We start from the raw sequence: 17107 nt of genomic DNA, 5'->3' as shown, positions 1-17107 counted from the left end.
TGACTGAATGAATGATGGGTAAAATATATCAGCAGAGCCGGACTAACAATGGAACTAGGTGGCGCTTAAGCGCCAGGGCCCGAAGCCTGCGGGGCCCTGTGGGAATTGCGCAAAAAAAAAAAAAAAGTCAGGTCAAAGTCAAAGTCAAGTAATGACTGTAAATTTACTATGAGATGGATGATTAGTCATGTTATTGTGGTTGTTTATTTAGGTCCAAATCCAATAGATCCCTTCTATTCTCAATTTCTCAGTGATGTCATGACGCAAAGAGAGAGAGAGAGTCGTTAATTAGTTGGACCTGAGCAGCTGTGTTCATTGCTAATTTCAAATTGGAGAGTTGTCTGTTTGTTTGTGCTCGGAGTCGTCGCCTCGTTGGACACGTTTTGTTTGTACAAATTACAATGCCCGGCAAGAAACCTGACAGTGGCAGTGCAAAACGAACGAAAAAGGAAGAAAAACTCAAAAGACAAGAGGTGCTTAAAGAAAAAATCCCGAGACTTACAACTTATTTTACCGGCCGAAGAGCAGCTACCGATGCCGAAGGAGGAAGCACTGCTGCTGCTGGTGGCAGCCGCAGTGGGGTGCCTGTCCAGGCGGATATCCAGCAGAACCAGCCCCGACCTCCAACGCCAAGTAAGTGATTTGCATCATTTGCCCATAGGCTATATGAATTTGCAGAACAATAGGTAGGCAAAGATAACTATATTGATAGAACATCTCTCTTTCACCACCACAGCCTCGCCGCGGCTGCTGCCTGCACCAGAGCATGGCCAGCCCGCAGTGGATGTCCGTCTCCACACCCAGGCCGAGCACCGAGGCCTCCGACCCCCAACGCCAAGTAAGTGATTTGCAGCACAAAAATAGTAGGTAGGTTACGTAGGTTTATAGCTATATTGATATAACATCTCTCTTTCACCACCACAGCCTCGCCGAGGCTGCTGCCTGCACCAGAGCATGGCCAGCCCGCAGCGGACCTCTACACCCAGGCCGAGCCCCGAGGCCTCCGACCCCCAACGCCAAGTAAGTGATTTTGACATTTATTATTTGCAGCACAATATACAAAACTAGAGGTAGCTATATTGATATAAATCTCACCCACCACAGCCTCGCCGTTGCCTGCAGTTCAACTGCAACGAAACTATATTCATTAAATATGTTACCATAAAGATTGTATTGTGTGGACTATTGGCAATTTGGCATAACTTTGCGTCACATTTAAGTTTTATAAAACGTTATTTGAATTGAGACTTTAGCCTTATATATTTCTTATTCTTGTTGTCTGACAGGTAAGGCCCAGGAGCACTCCGACATCAACAATAACCAGGAACCAGGGCCCGGTGTGGTCGCATCAACTTCATCAACAGTCACAGCAGGACCCCCGGACAGCCAAGATAGTGACATTGAGCCTGAGGAACTACCAGCCATTTCAGCTGGAACCACACCACCACAGGCACAGGCACCCAACGGCCAGGCAGGGACCAGGGGCTACACCCTGGGGACCTCTGCCCTACGTGCAGTTTTAATAATGGATTGATTTGTCAATGCAGAAGGTTTGGACTTAGGTTTAATTGTGTTATTTCATTTGTCTTCTTTAGGTAACAGCTGTGATATTGAACGACTGGAGCCAGTGGATGCTCTGACGGACAGAACGAGAAGCTGGGGCCTGGACTCATTCTTTGAACATGTACATATCATCACCCTGAAAAACAGTTCAAATGCTGTGGTGTTGTAAAGATTCTAATTTCTAGGATTTAACTGGGGTTTTGATTACTTCCACTACCTCCTCTGCCTGCTTTCTACAATGGAATAGGAACTTCTGTAATTTCCAAATTTCAGAGGCTACAAAAGAGAGTGGTCCAAAAAACAGACTTCTACACTAGGTATTCTAGACAGTGTTTAGGTAATATTTGGTCCATGAACCCTTTTACTGTGGTTTCTCAACTATTAGCCTGTATCTGTAGTGTACTGTACTGAGCCCAGCACAATTAGTTTCCAACTTTCCATTGTGGATAAAGGGCATCTAATCTATATATATTTTTTGTTTTAATAAATTAATTTATACTTAGAAGTCATGTGTGTGGTCTGGTCTCCCTTTTGTGTTTGTTTTTGGTCATGGTGTATGTTTTCTAGGCCACACTACAGGCCACACGCGTCAGTCGAACATTATGCTTCCGTGTTGCTCTCTATTGGCCGTTGCCTGGTTACGATAAACAGTGAGAAAGGAAGGATCTTAATAAACATTAGATTGGCTAGGCCTGCTAACCTGCTTAATATGTTGAACCTACGATACAACGTTAATGTCCAAGGATCAGACGGACACAAGGAGGGTGCGTTATGAAGCTCACAACTTTAGAAGACTTAATGAATATGAACATTTAATAATGACTGAATGAATGATGGGTAAAATATATCAGCAGAGCCGGACTAACAATGGAACTAGGTGGCGCTTAAGCGCCAGGGCCCGAAGCCTGCGGGGCCCTGTGGGAATTGCGCAAAAAAAAAAAAAAAGTCAGGTCAAAGTCAAAGTCAAGTAATGACTGTAAATTTACTATGAGATGGATGATTAGTCATGTTATTGTGGTTGTTTATTTAGGTCCAAATCCAATAGATCCCTTCTATTCTCAATTTCTCAGTGATGTCATGACGCAAAGAGAGAGAGAGAGTCGTTAATTAGTTGGACCTGAGCAGCTGTGTTCATTGCTAATTTCAAATTGGAGAGTTGTCTGTTTGTTTGTGCTCGGAGTCGTCGCCTCGTTGGACACGTTTTGTTTGTACAAATTACAATGCCCGGCAAGAAACCTGACAGTGGCAGTGCAAAACGAACGAAAAAGGAAGAAAAACTCAAAAGACAAGAGGTGCTTAAAGAAAAAATCCCGAGACTTACAACTTATTTTACCGGCCGAAGAGCAGCTACCGATGCCGAAGGAGGAAGCACTGCTGCTGCTGGTGGCAGCCGCAGTGGGGTGCCTGTCCAGGCGGATATCCAGCAGAACCAGCCCCGACCTCCAACGCCAAGTAAGTGATTTGCATCATTTGCCCATAGGCTATATGAATTTGCAGAACAATAGGTAGGCAAAGATAACTATATTGATAGAACATCTCTCTTTCACCACCACAGCCTCGCCGCGGCTGCTGCCTGCACCAGAGCATGGCCAGCCCGCAGTGGATGTCCGTCTCCACACCCAGGCCGAGCACCGAGGCCTCCGACCCCCAACGCCAAGTAAGTGATTTGCAGCACAAAAATAGTAGGTAGGTTACGTAGGTTTATAGCTATATTGATATAACATCTCTCTTTCACCACCACAGCCTCGCCGAGGCTGCTGCCTGCACCAGAGCATGGCCAGCCCGCAGCGGACCTCTACACCCAGGCCGAGCCCCGAGGCCTCCGACCCCCAACGCCAAGTAAGTGATTTTGACATTTATTATTTGCAGCACAATATACAAAACTAGAGGTAGCTATATTGATATAAATCTCACCCACCACAGCCTCGCCGTTGCCTGCAGTTCAACTGCAACGAAACTATATTCATTAAATATGTTACCATAAAGATTGTATTGTGTGGACTATTGGCAATTTGGCATAACTTTGCGTCACATTTAAGTTTTATAAAACGTTATTTGAATTGAGACTTTAGCCTTATATATTTCTTATTCTTGTTGTCTGACAGGTAAGGCCCAGGAGCACTCCGACATCAACAATAACCAGGAACCAGGGCCCGGTGTGGTCGCATCAACTTCATCAACAGTCACAGCAGGACCCCCGGACAGCCAAGATAGTGACATTGAGCCTGAGGAACTACCAGCCATTTCAGCTGGAACCACACCACCACAGGCACAGGCACCCAACGGCCAGGCAGGGACCAGGGGCTACACCCTGGGGACCTCTGCCCTACGTGCAGTTTTAATAATGGATTGATTTGTCAATGCAGAAGGTTTGGACTTAGGTTTAATTGTGTTATTTCATTTGTCTTCTTTAGGTAACAGCTGTGATATTGAACGACTGGAGCCAGTGGATGCTCTGACGGACAGAACGAGAAGCTGGGGCCTGGACTCATTCTTTGAACATGTACATATCATCACCCTGAAAAACAGTTCAAATGCTGTGGTGTTGTAAAGATTCTAATTTCTAGGATTTAACTGGGGTTTTGATTACTTCCACTACCTCCTCTGCCTGCTTTCTACAATGGAATAGGAACTTCTGTAATTTCCAAATTTCAGAGGCTACAAAAGAGAGTGGTCCAAAAAACAGACTTCTACACTAGGTATTCTAGACAGTGTTTAGGTAATATTTGGTCCATGAACCCTTTTACTGTGGTTTCTCAACTATTAGCCTGTATCTGTAGTGTACTGTACTGAGCCCAGCACAATTAGTTTCCAACTTTCCATTGTGGATAAAGGGCATCTAATCTATATATATTTTTTGTTTTAATAAATTAATTTATACTTAGAAGTCATGTGTGTGGTCTGGTCTCCCTTTTGTGTTTGTTTTTGGTCATGGTGTATGTTTTCTAGGCCACACTACAGGCCACACGCGTCAGTCGAACATTATGCTTCCGTGTTGCTCTCTATTGGCCGTTGCCTGGTTACGATAAACAGTGAGAAAGGAAGGATCTTAATAAACATTAGATTGGCTAGGCCTGCTAACCTGCTTAATATGTTGAACCTACGATACAACGTTAATGTCCAAGGATCAGACGGACACAAGGAGGGTGCGTTATGAAGCTCACAACTTTAGAAGACTTAATGAATATGAACATTTAATAATGACTGAATGAATGATGGGTAAAATATATCAGCAGAGCCGGACTAACAATGGAACTAGGTGGCGCTTAAGCGCCAGGGCCCGAAGCCTGCGGGGCCCTGTGGGAATTGCGCAAAAAAAAAAAAAAAGTCAGGTCAAAGTCAAAGTCAAGTAATGACTGTAAATTTACTATGAGATGGATGATTAGTCATGTTATTGTGGTTGTTTATTTAGGTCCAAATCCAATAGATCCCTTCTATTCTCAATTTCTCAGTGATGTCATGACGCAAAGAGAGAGAGAGAGTCGTTAATTAGTTGGACCTGAGCAGCTGTGTTCATTGCTAATTTCAAATTGGAGAGTTGTCTGTTTGTTTGTGCTCGGAGTCGTCGCCTCGTTGGACACGTTTTGTTTGTACAAATTACAATGCCCGGCAAGAAACCTGACAGTGGCAGTGCAAAACGAACGAAAAAGGAAGAAAAACTCAAAAGACAAGAGGTGCTTAAAGAAAAAATCCCGAGACTTACAACTTATTTTACCGGCCGAAGAGCAGCTACCGATGCCGAAGGAGGAAGCACTGCTGCTGCTGGTGGCAGCCGCAGTGGGGTGCCTGTCCAGGCGGATATCCAGCAGAACCAGCCCCGACCTCCAACGCCAAGTAAGTGATTTGCATCATTTGCCCATAGGCTATATGAATTTGCAGAACAATAGGTAGGCAAAGATAACTATATTGATAGAACATCTCTCTTTCACCACCACAGCCTCGCCGCGGCTGCTGCCTGCACCAGAGCATGGCCAGCCCGCAGTGGATGTCCGTCTCCACACCCAGGCCGAGCACCGAGGCCTCCGACCCCCAACGCCAAGTAAGTGATTTGCAGCACAAAAATAGTAGGTAGGTTACGTAGGTTTATAGCTATATTGATATAACATCTCTCTTTCACCACCACAGCCTCGCCGAGGCTGCTGCCTGCACCAGAGCATGGCCAGCCCGCAGCGGACCTCTACACCCAGGCCGAGCCCCGAGGCCTCCGACCCCCAACGCCAAGTAAGTGATTTTGACATTTATTATTTGCAGCACAATATACAAAACTAGAGGTAGCTATATTGATATAAATCTCACCCACCACAGCCTCGCCGTTGCCTGCAGTTCAACTGCAACGAAACTATATTCATTAAATATGTTACCATAAAGATTGTATTGTGTGGACTATTGGCAATTTGGCATAACTTTGCGTCACATTTAAGTTTTATAAAACGTTATTTGAATTGAGACTTTAGCCTTATATATTTCTTATTCTTGTTGTCTGACAGGTAAGGCCCAGGAGCACTCCGACATCAACAATAACCAGGAACCAGGGCCCGGTGTGGTCGCATCAACTTCATCAACAGTCACAGCAGGACCCCCGGACAGCCAAGATAGTGACATTGAGCCTGAGGAACTACCAGCCATTTCAGCTGGAACCACACCACCACAGGCACAGGCACCCAACGGCCAGGCAGGGACCAGGGGCTACACCCTGGGGACCTCTGCCCTACGTGCAGTTTTAATAATGGATTGATTTGTCAATGCAGAAGGTTTGGACTTAGGTTTAATTGTGTTATTTCATTTGTCTTCTTTAGGTAACAGCTGTGATATTGAACGACTGGAGCCAGTGGATGCTCTGACGGACAGAACGAGAAGCTGGGGCCTGGACTCATTCTTTGAACATGTACATATCATCACCCTGAAAAACAGTTCAAATGCTGTGGTGTTGTAAAGATTCTAATTTCTAGGATTTAACTGGGGTTTTGATTACTTCCACTACCTCCTCTGCCTGCTTTCTACAATGGAATAGGAACTTCTGTAATTTCCAAATTTCAGAGGCTACAAAAGAGAGTGGTCCAAAAAACAGACTTCTACACTAGGTATTCTAGACAGTGTTTAGGTAATATTTGGTCCATGAACCCTTTTACTGTGGTTTCTCAACTATTAGCCTGTATCTGTAGTGTACTGTACTGAGCCCAGCACAATTAGTTTCCAACTTTCCATTGTGGATAAAGGGCATCTAATCTATATATATTTTTTGTTTTAATAAATTAATTTATACTTAGAAGTCATGTGTGTGGTCTGGTCTCCCTTTTGTGTTTGTTTTTGGTCATGGTGTATGTTTTCTAGGCCACACTACAGGCCACACGCGTCAGTCGAACATTATGCTTCCGTGTTGCTCTCTATTGGCCGTTGCCTGGTTACGATAAACAGTGAGAAAGGAAGGATCTTAATAAACATTAGATTGGCTAGGCCTGCTAACCTGCTTAATATGTTGAACCTACGATACAACGTTAATGTCCAAGGATCAGACGGACACAAGGAGGGTGCGTTATGAAGCTCACAACTTTAGAAGACTTAATGAATATGAACATTTAATAATGACTGAATGAATGATGGGTAAAATATATCAGCAGAGCCGGACTAACAATGGAACTAGGTGGCGCTTAAGCGCCAGGGCCCGAAGCCTGCGGGGCCCTGTGGGAATTGCGCAAAAAAAAAAAAAAAGTCAGGTCAAAGTCAAAGTCAAGTAATGACTGTAAATTTACTATGAGATGGATGATTAGTCATGTTATTGTGGTTGTTTATTTAGGTCCAAATCCAATAGATCCCTTCTATTCTCAATTTCTCAGTGATGTCATGACGCAAAGAGAGAGAGAGAGTCGTTAATTAGTTGGACCTGAGCAGCTGTGTTCATTGCTAATTTCAAATTGGAGAGTTGTCTGTTTGTTTGTGCTCGGAGTCGTCGCCTCGTTGGACACGTTTTGTTTGTACAAATTACAATGCCCGGCAAGAAACCTGACAGTGGCAGTGCAAAACGAACGAAAAAGGAAGAAAAACTCAAAAGACAAGAGGTGCTTAAAGAAAAAATCCCGAGACTTACAACTTATTTTACCGGCCGAAGAGCAGCTACCGATGCCGAAGGAGGAAGCACTGCTGCTGCTGGTGGCAGCCGCAGTGGGGTGCCTGTCCAGGCGGATATCCAGCAGAACCAGCCCCGACCTCCAACGCCAAGTAAGTGATTTGCATCATTTGCCCATAGGCTATATGAATTTGCAGAACAATAGGTAGGCAAAGATAACTATATTGATAGAACATCTCTCTTTCACCACCACAGCCTCGCCGCGGCTGCTGCCTGCACCAGAGCATGGCCAGCCCGCAGTGGATGTCCGTCTCCACACCCAGGCCGAGCACCGAGGCCTCCGACCCCCAACGCCAAGTAAGTGATTTGCAGCACAAAAATAGTAGGTAGGTTACGTAGGTTTATAGCTATATTGATATAACATCTCTCTTTCACCACCACAGCCTCGCCGAGGCTGCTGCCTGCACCAGAGCATGGCCAGCCCGCAGCGGACCTCTACACCCAGGCCGAGCCCCGAGGCCTCCGACCCCCAACGCCAAGTAAGTGATTTTGACATTTATTATTTGCAGCACAATATACAAAACTAGAGGTAGCTATATTGATATAAATCTCACCCACCACAGCCTCGCCGTTGCCTGCAGTTCAACTGCAACGAAACTATATTCATTAAATATGTTACCATAAAGATTGTATTGTGTGGACTATTGGCAATTTGGCATAACTTTGCGTCACATTTAAGTTTTATAAAACGTTATTTGAATTGAGACTTTAGCCTTATATATTTCTTATTCTTGTTGTCTGACAGGTAAGGCCCAGGAGCACTCCGACATCAACAATAACCAGGAACCAGGGCCCGGTGTGGTCGCATCAACTTCATCAACAGTCACAGCAGGACCCCCGGACAGCCAAGATAGTGACATTGAGCCTGAGGAACTACCAGCCATTTCAGCTGGAACCACACCACCACAGGCACAGGCACCCAACGGCCAGGCAGGGACCAGGGGCTACACCCTGGGGACCTCTGCCCTACGTGCAGTTTTAATAATGGATTGATTTGTCAATGCAGAAGGTTTGGACTTAGGTTTAATTGTGTTATTTCATTTGTCTTCTTTAGGTAACAGCTGTGATATTGAACGACTGGAGCCAGTGGATGCTCTGACGGACAGAACGAGAAGCTGGGGCCTGGACTCATTCTTTGAACATGTACATATCATCACCCTGAAAAACAGTTCAAATGCTGTGGTGTTGTAAAGATTCTAATTTCTAGGATTTAACTGGGGTTTTGATTACTTCCACTACCTCCTCTGCCTGCTTTCTACAATGGAATAGGAACTTCTGTAATTTCCAAATTTCAGAGGCTACAAAAGAGAGTGGTCCAAAAAACAGACTTCTACACTAGGTATTCTAGACAGTGTTTAGGTAATATTTGGTCCATGAACCCTTTTACTGTGGTTTCTCAACTATTAGCCTGTATCTGTAGTGTACTGTACTGAGCCCAGCACAATTAGTTTCCAACTTTCCATTGTGGATAAAGGGCATCTAATCTATATATATTTTTTGTTTTAATAAATTAATTTATACTTAGAAGTCATGTGTGTGGTCTGGTCTCCCTTTTGTGTTTGTTTTTGGTCATGGTGTATGTTTTCTAGGCCACACTACAGGCCACACGCGTCAGTCGAACATTATGCTTCCGTGTTGCTCTCTATTGGCCGTTGCCTGGTTACGATAAACAGTGAGAAAGGAAGGATCTTAATAAACATTAGATTGGCTAGGCCTGCTAACCTGCTTAATATGTTGAACCTACGATACAACGTTAATGTCCAAGGATCAGACGGACACAAGGAGGGTGCGTTATGAAGCTCACAACTTTAGAAGACTTAATGAATATGAACATTTAATAATGACTGAATGAATGATGGGTAAAATATATCAGCAGAGCCGGACTAACAATGGAACTAGGTGGCGCTTAAGCGCCAGGGCCCGAAGCCTGCGGGGCCCTGTGGGAATTGCGCAAAAAAAAAAAAAAAGTCAGGTCAAAGTCAAAGTCAAGTAATGACTGTAAATTTACTATGAGATGGATGATTAGTCATGTTATTGTGGTTGTTTATTTAGGTCCAAATCCAATAGATCCCTTCTATTCTCAATTTCTCAGTGATGTCATGACGCAAAGAGAGAGAGAGAGTCGTTAATTAGTTGGACCTGAGCAGCTGTGTTCATTGCTAATTTCAAATTGGAGAGTTGTCTGTTTGTTTGTGCTCGGAGTCGTCGCCTCGTTGGACACGTTTTGTTTGTACAAATTACAATGCCCGGCAAGAAACCTGACAGTGGCAGTGCAAAACGAACGAAAAAGGAAGAAAAACTCAAAAGACAAGAGGTGCTTAAAGAAAAAATCCCGAGACTTACAACTTATTTTACCGGCCGAAGAGCAGCTACCGATGCCGAAGGAGGAAGCACTGCTGCTGCTGGTGGCAGCCGCAGTGGGGTGCCTGTCCAGGCGGATATCCAGCAGAACCAGCCCCGACCTCCAACGCCAAGTAAGTGATTTGCATCATTTGCCCATAGGCTATATGAATTTGCAGAACAATAGGTAGGCAAAGATAACTATATTGATAGAACATCTCTCTTTCACCACCACAGCCTCGCCGCGGCTGCTGCCTGCACCAGAGCATGGCCAGCCCGCAGTGGATGTCCGTCTCCACACCCAGGCCGAGCACCGAGGCCTCCGACCCCCAACGCCAAGTAAGTGATTTGCAGCACAAAAATAGTAGGTAGGTTACGTAGGTTTATAGCTATATTGATATAACATCTCTCTTTCACCACCACAGCCTCGCCGAGGCTGCTGCCTGCACCAGAGCATGGCCAGCCCGCAGCGGACCTCTACACCCAGGCCGAGCCCCGAGGCCTCCGACCCCCAACGCCAAGTAAGTGATTTTGACATTTATTATTTGCAGCACAATATACAAAACTAGAGGTAGCTATATTGATATAAATCTCACCCACCACAGCCTCGCCGTTGCCTGCAGTTCAACTGCAACGAAACTATATTCATTAAATATGTTACCATAAAGATTGTATTGTGTGGACTATTGGCAATTTGGCATAACTTTGCGTCACATTTAAGTTTTATAAAACGTTATTTGAATTGAGACTTTAGCCTTATATATTTCTTATTCTTGTTGTCTGACAGGTAAGGCCCAGGAGCACTCCGACATCAACAATAACCAGGAACCAGGGCCCGGTGTGGTCGCATCAACTTCATCAACAGTCACAGCAGGACCCCCGGACAGCCAAGATAGTGACATTGAGCCTGAGGAACTACCAGCCATTTCAGCTGGAACCACACCACCACAGGCACAGGCACCCAACGGCCAGGCAGGGACCAGGGGCTACACCCTGGGGACCTCTGCCCTACGTGCAGTTTTAATAATGGATTGATTTGTCAATGCAGAAGGTTTGGACTTAGGTTTAATTGTGTTATTTCATTTGTCTTCTTTAGGTAACAGCTGTGATATTGAACGACTGGAGCCAGTGGATGCTCTGACGGACAGAACGAGAAGCTGGGGCCTGGACTCATTCTTTGAACATGTACATATCATCACCCTGAAAAACAGTTCAAATGCTGTGGTGTTGTAAAGATTCTAATTTCTAGGATTTAACTGGGGTTTTGATTACTTCCACTACCTCCTCTGCCTGCTTTCTACAATGGAATAGGAACTTCTGTAATTTCCAAATTTCAGAGGCTACAAAAGAGAGTGGTCCAAAAAACAGACTTCTACACTAGGTATTCTAGACAGTGTTTAGGTAATATTTGGTCCATGAACCCTTTTACTGTGGTTTCTCAACTATTAGCCTGTATCTGTAGTGTACTGTACTGAGCCCAGCACAATTAGTTTCCAACTTTCCATTGTGGATAAAGGGCATCTAATCTATATATATTTTTTGTTTTAATAAATTAATTTATACTTAGAAGTCATGTGTGTGGTCTGGTCTCCCTTTTGTGTTTGTTTTTGGTCATGGTGTATGTTTTCTAGGCCACACTACAGGCCACACGCGTCAGTCGAACATTATGCTTCCGTGTTGCTCTCTATTGGCCGTTGCCTGGTTACGATAAACAGTGAGAAAGGAAGGATCTTAATAAACATTAGATTGGCTAGGCCTGCTAACCTGCTTAATATGTTGAACCTACGATACAACGTTAATGTCCAAGGATCAGACGGACACAAGGAGGGTGCGTTATGAAGCTCACAACTTTAGAAGACTTAATGAATATGAACATTTAATAATGACTGAATGAATGATGGGTAAAATATATCAGCAGAGCCGGACTAACAATGGAACTAGGTGGCGCTTAAGCGCCAGGGCCCGAAGCCTGCGGGGCCCTGTGGGAATTGCGCAAAAAAAAAAAAAAAGTCAGGTCAAAGTCAAAGTCAAGTAATGACTGTAAATTTACTATGAGATGGATGATTAGTCATGTTATTGTGGTTGTTTATTTAGGTCCAAATCCAATAGATCCCTTCTATTCTCAATTTCTCAGTGATGTCATGACGCAAAGAGAGAGAGAGAGTCGTTAATTAGTTGGACCTGAGCAGCTGTGTTCATTGCTAATTTCAAATTGGAGAGTTGTCTGTTTGTTTGTGCTCGGAGTCGTCGCCTCGTTGGACACGTTTTGTTTGTACAAATTACAATGCCCGGCAAGAAACCTGACAGTGGCAGTGCAAAACGAACGAAAAAGGAAGAAAAACTCAAAAGACAAGAGGTGCTTAAAGAAAAAATCCAGAGACTTACAACTTATTTTACCGGCCGAAGAGCAGCTACCGATGCCGAAGGAGGAAGCACTGCTGCTGCTGGTGGCAGCCGCAGTGGGGTGCCTGTCCAGGCGGATATCCAGCAGAACCAGCCCCGACCTCCAACGCCAAGTAAGTGATTTGCATCATTTGCCCATAGGCTATATGAATTTGCAGAACAATAGGTAGGCAAAGATAACTATATTGATAGAACATCTCTCTTTCACCACCACAGCCTCGCCGCGGCTGCTGCCTGCACCAGAGCATGGCCAGCCCGCAGTGGATGTCCGTCTCCACACCCAGGCCGAGCACCGAGGCCTCCGACCCCCAACGCCAAGTAAGTGATTTGCAGCACAAAAATAGTAGGTAGGTTACGTAGGTTTATAGCTATATTGATATAACATCTCTCTTTCACCACCACAGCCTCGCCGAGGCTGCTGCCTGCACCAGAGCATGGCCAGCCCGCAGCGGACCTCTACACCCAGGCCGAGCCCCGAGGCCTCCGACCCCCAACGCCAAGTAAGTGATTTTGACATTTATTATTTGCAGCACAATATACAAAACTAGAGGTAGCTATATTGATATAAATCTCACCCACCACAGCCTCGCCGTTGCCTGCAGTTCAACTGCAACGAAACTATATTCATTAAATATGTTACCATAAAGATTGTATTGTGTGGACTATTGGCAATTTGGCATAACTTTGCGTCACATTTAAGTTTTATAAAACGTTATTTGAATTGAGACTTTAGCCTTATATATTTCTTATTCTTGTTGTCTGACAGGTAAGGCCCAGGAGCACTCCGACATCAACAATAACCAGGAACCAGGGCCCGGTGTGGTCGCATCAACTTCATCAACAGTCACAGCAGGACCCCCGGACAGCCAAGATAGTGACATTGAGCCTGAGGAACTACCAGCCATTTCAGCTGGAACCACACCACCACAGGCACAGGCACCCAACGGCCAGGCAGGGACCAGGGGCTACACCCTGGGGACCTCTGCCCTACGTGCAGTTTTAATAATGGATTGATTTGTCAATGCAGAAGGTTTGGACTTAGGTTTAATTGTGTTATTTCATTTGTCTTCTTTAGGTAACAGCTGTGATATTGAACGACTGGAGCCAGTGGATGCTCTGACGGACAGAACGAGAAGCTGGGGCCTGGACTCATTCTTTGAACATGTACATATCATCACCCTGAAAAACAGTTCAAATGCTGTGGTGTTGTAAAGATTCTAATTTCTAGGATTTAACTGGGGTTTTGATTACTTCCACTACCTCCTCTGCCTGCTTTCTACAATGGAATAGGAACTTCTGTAATTTCCAAATTTCAGAGGCTACAAAAGAGAGTGGTCCAAAAAACAGACTTCTACACTAGGTATTCTAGACAGTGTTTAGGTAATATTTGGTCCATGAACCCTTTTACTGTGGTTTCTCAACTATTAGCCTGTATCTGTAGTGTACTGTACTGAGCCCAGCACAATTAGTTTCCAACTTTCCATTGTGGATAAAGGGCATCTAATCTATATATATTTTTTGTTTTAATAAATTAATTTATACTTAGAAGTCATGTGTGTGGTCTGGTCTCCCTTTTGTGTTTGTTTTTGGTCATGGTGTATGTTTTCTAGGCCACACTACAGGCCACACGCGTCAGTCGAACATTATGCTTCCGTGTTGCTCTCTATTGGCCGTTGCCTGGTTACGATAAACAGTGAGAAAGGAAGGATCTTAATAAACATTAGATTGGCTAGGCCTGCTAACCTGCTTAATATGTTGAACCTACGATACAACGTTAATGTCCAAGGATCAGACGGACACAAGGAGGGTGCGTTATGAAGCTCACAACTTTAGAAGACTTAATGAATATGAACATTTAATAATGACTGAATGAATGATGGGTAAAATATATCAGCAGAGCCGGACTAACAATGGAACTAGGTGGCGCTTAAGCGCCAGGGCCCGAAGCCTGCGGGGCCCTGTGGGAATTGCGCAAAAAAAAAAAAAAAGTCAGGTCAAAGTCAAAGTCAAGTAATGACTGTAAATTTACTATGAGATGGATGATTAGTCATGTTATTGTGGTTGTTTATTTAGGTCCAAATCCAATAGATCCCTTCTATTCTCAATTTCTCAGTGATGTCATGACGCAAAGAGAGAGAGAGAGTCGTTAATTAGTTGGACCTGAGCAGCTGTGTTCATTGCTAATTTCAAATTGGAGAGTTGTCTGTTTGTTTGTGCTCGGAGTCGTCGCCTCGTTGGACACGTTTTGTTTGTACAAATTACAATGCCCGGCAAGAAACCTGACAGTGGCAGTGCAAAACGAACGAAAAAGGAAGAAAAACTCAAAAGACAAGAGGTGCTTAAAGAAAAAATCCCGAGACTTACAACTTATTTTACCGGCCGAAGAGCAGCTACCGATGCCGAAGGAGGAAGCACTGCTGCTGCTGGTGGCAGCCGCAGTGGGGTGCCTGTCCAGGCGGATATCCAGCAGAACCAGCCCCGACCTCCAACGCCAAGTAAGTGATTTGCATCATTTGCCCATAGGCTATATGAATTTGCAGAACAATAGGTAGGCAAAGATAACTATATTGATAGAACATCTCTCTTTCACCACCACAGCCTCGCCGCGGCTGCTGCCTGCACCAGAGCATGGCCAGCCCGCAGTGGATGTCCGTCTCCACACCCAGGCCGAGCACCGAGGCCTCCGACCCCCAACGCCAAGTAAGTGATTTGCAGCACAAAAATAGTAGGTAGGTTACGTAGGTTTATAGCTATATTGATATAACATCTCTCTTTCACCACCACAGCCTCGCCGAGGCTGCTGCCTGCACCAGAGCATGGCCAGCCCGCAGCGGACCTCTACACCCAGGCCGAGCCCCGAGGCCTCCGACCCCCAACGCCAAGTAAGTGATTTTGACATTTATTATTTGCAGCACAATATACAAAACTAGAGGTAGCTATATTGATATAAATCTCACCCACCACAGCCTCGCCGTTGCCTGCAGTTCAACTGCAACGAAACTATATTCATTAAATATGTTACCATAAAGATTGTATTGTGTGGACTATTGGCAATTTGGCATAACTTTGCGTCACATTTAAGTTTTATAAAACGTTATTTGAATTGAGACTTTAGCCTTATATATTTCTTATTCTTGTTGTCTGACAGGTAAGGCCCAGGAGCACTCCGACATCAACAATAACCAGGAACCAGGGCCCGGTGTGGTCGCATCAACTTCATCAACAGTCACAGCAGGACCCCCGGACAGCCAAGATAGTGACATTGAGCCTGAGGAACTACCAGCCATTTCAGCTGGAACCACACCACCACAGGCACAGGCACCCAACGGCCAGGCAGGGACCAGGGGCTACACCCTGGGGACCTCTGCCCTACGTGCAGTTTTAATAATGGATTGATTTGTCAATGCAGAAGGTTTGGACTTAGGTTTAATTGTGTTATTTCATTTGTCTTCTTTAGGTAACAGCTGTGATATTGAACGACTGGAGCCAGTGGATGCTCTGACGGACAGAACGAGAAGCTGGGGCCTGGACTCATTCTTTGAACATGTACATATCATCACCCTGAAAAACAGTTCAAATGCTGTGGTGTTGTAAAGATTCTAATTTCTAGGATTTAACTGGGGTTTTGATTACTTCCACTACCTCCTCTGCCTGCTTTCTACAATGGAATAGGAACTTCTGTAATTTCCAAATTTCAGAGGCTACAAAAGAGAGTGGTCCAAAAAACAGACTTCTACACTAGGTATTCTAGACAGTGTTTAGGTAATATTTGGTCCATGAACCCTTTTACTGTGGTTTCTCAACTATTAGCCTGTATCTGTAGTGTACTGTACTGAGCCCAGCACAATTAGTTTCCAACTTTCCATTGTGGATAAAGGGCATCTAATCTATATATATTTTTTGTTTTAATAAATTAATTTATACTTAGAAGTCATGTGTGTGGTCTGGTCTCCCTTTTGTGTTTGTTTTTGGTCATGGTGTATGTTTTCTAGGCCACACTACAGGCCACACGCGTCAGTCGAACATTATGCTTCCGTGTTGCTCTCTATTGGCCGTTGCCTGGTTACGATAAACAGTGAGAAAGGAAGGATCTTAATAAACATTAGATTGGCTAGGCCTGCTAACCTGCTTAATATGTTGAACCTACGATACAACGTTAATGTCCAAGGATCAGACGGACACAAGGAGGGTGCGTTATGAAGCTCACAACTTTAGAAGACTTAATGAATATGAACATTTAATAATGACTGAATGAATGATGGGTAAAATATATCAGCAGAGCCGGACTAACAATGGAACTAGGTGGCGCTTAAGCGCCAGGGCCCGAAGCCTGCGGGGCCCTGTGGGAATTGCGCAAAAAAAAAAAAAAAGTCAGGTCAAAGTCAAAGTCAAGTAATGACTGTAAATTTACTATGAGATGGATGATTAGTCATGTTATTGTGGTTGTTTATTTAGGTCCAAATCCAATAGATCCCTTCTATTCTCAATTTCTCAGTGATGTCATGACGCAAAGAGAGAGAGAGAGTCGTTAATTAGTTGGACCTGAGCAGCTGTGTTCATTGCTAATTTCAAATTGGAGAGTTGTCTGTTTGTTTGTGCTCGGAGTCGTCGCCTCGTTGGACACGTTTTGTTTGTACAAATTACAATGCCCGGCAAGAAACCTGACAGTGGCAGTGC

At 44.5% G+C, this 17107-nt stretch overlaps 7 protein-coding genes across 7 annotated transcripts; all 7 read left to right on the top strand.

Annotated features, from left to right (window-relative positions):
* The first annotated feature begins 249 nt into the window (after nt 1-249).
* LOC306918551 (uncharacterized protein) lies at nt 250-2072 on the top strand. The gene is made up of 4 exons (XM_079531449.1): nt 250-633; nt 737-838; nt 925-1020; nt 1287-2072. The coding sequence occupies exons 1-4, from the start codon at nt 535-537 to the stop codon at nt 1521-1523; spliced, it is 534 nt and encodes a 177-aa protein (XP_079387575.1). The 5' UTR covers nt 250-534; the 3' UTR covers nt 1524-2072.
* Nucleotides 2073-2540: 468 nt separating this feature from the next.
* Nucleotides 2541-4454, top strand: LOC306918556 (uncharacterized protein). Its single transcript, XM_079531453.1, has 4 exons — nt 2541-3015; nt 3119-3220; nt 3307-3402; nt 3669-4454. Exons 1-4 carry the CDS (start codon nt 2917-2919, stop codon nt 3903-3905), a joined length of 534 nt encoding a protein of 177 aa, XP_079387579.1. The 5' UTR covers nt 2541-2916; the 3' UTR covers nt 3906-4454.
* A 468-nt stretch (nt 4455-4922) lies between these two features.
* Nucleotides 4923-6836, top strand: LOC306918557 (uncharacterized protein). Its single transcript, XM_079531454.1, has 4 exons — nt 4923-5397; nt 5501-5602; nt 5689-5784; nt 6051-6836. Exons 1-4 carry the CDS (start codon nt 5299-5301, stop codon nt 6285-6287), a joined length of 534 nt encoding a protein of 177 aa, XP_079387580.1. The 5' UTR covers nt 4923-5298; the 3' UTR covers nt 6288-6836.
* A 468-nt stretch (nt 6837-7304) lies between these two features.
* LOC306918558 (uncharacterized protein) lies at nt 7305-9218 on the top strand. The gene is made up of 4 exons (XM_079531455.1): nt 7305-7779; nt 7883-7984; nt 8071-8166; nt 8433-9218. Exons 1-4 carry the CDS (start codon nt 7681-7683, stop codon nt 8667-8669), a joined length of 534 nt encoding a protein of 177 aa, XP_079387581.1. The 5' UTR covers nt 7305-7680; the 3' UTR covers nt 8670-9218.
* A 468-nt stretch (nt 9219-9686) lies between these two features.
* Nucleotides 9687-11600, top strand: LOC306918553 (uncharacterized protein). The gene is made up of 4 exons (XM_079531450.1): nt 9687-10161; nt 10265-10366; nt 10453-10548; nt 10815-11600. Exons 1-4 carry the CDS (start codon nt 10063-10065, stop codon nt 11049-11051), a joined length of 534 nt encoding a protein of 177 aa, XP_079387576.1. The 5' UTR covers nt 9687-10062; the 3' UTR covers nt 11052-11600.
* Nucleotides 11601-12416: 816 nt separating this feature from the next.
* On the top strand, nt 12417-13982 carry LOC306918555 (uncharacterized protein). The gene is made up of 4 exons (XM_079531452.1): nt 12417-12543; nt 12647-12748; nt 12835-12930; nt 13197-13982. The coding sequence occupies exons 1-4, from the start codon at nt 12445-12447 to the stop codon at nt 13431-13433; spliced, it is 534 nt and encodes a 177-aa protein (XP_079387578.1). The 5' UTR covers nt 12417-12444; the 3' UTR covers nt 13434-13982.
* Nucleotides 13983-14450: 468 nt separating this feature from the next.
* LOC306918554 (uncharacterized protein) lies at nt 14451-16364 on the top strand. Its single transcript, XM_079531451.1, has 4 exons — nt 14451-14925; nt 15029-15130; nt 15217-15312; nt 15579-16364. The coding sequence occupies exons 1-4, from the start codon at nt 14827-14829 to the stop codon at nt 15813-15815; spliced, it is 534 nt and encodes a 177-aa protein (XP_079387577.1). The 5' UTR covers nt 14451-14826; the 3' UTR covers nt 15816-16364.
* Nucleotides 16365-17107: the final 743 nt, after the last annotated feature.

Source organism: Electrona antarctica (genome assembly GCF_951216825.1).
Source record: "Electrona antarctica genome assembly, contig: scaffold_1346, whole genome shotgun sequence".
Classification (NCBI taxonomy): domain Eukaryota; kingdom Metazoa; phylum Chordata; class Actinopteri; order Myctophiformes; family Myctophidae; genus Electrona; species Electrona antarctica.
The sequence above is the reverse complement of the archived record's forward strand: the minus strand, read 5'-3'. Positions and strand labels throughout refer to the sequence as shown.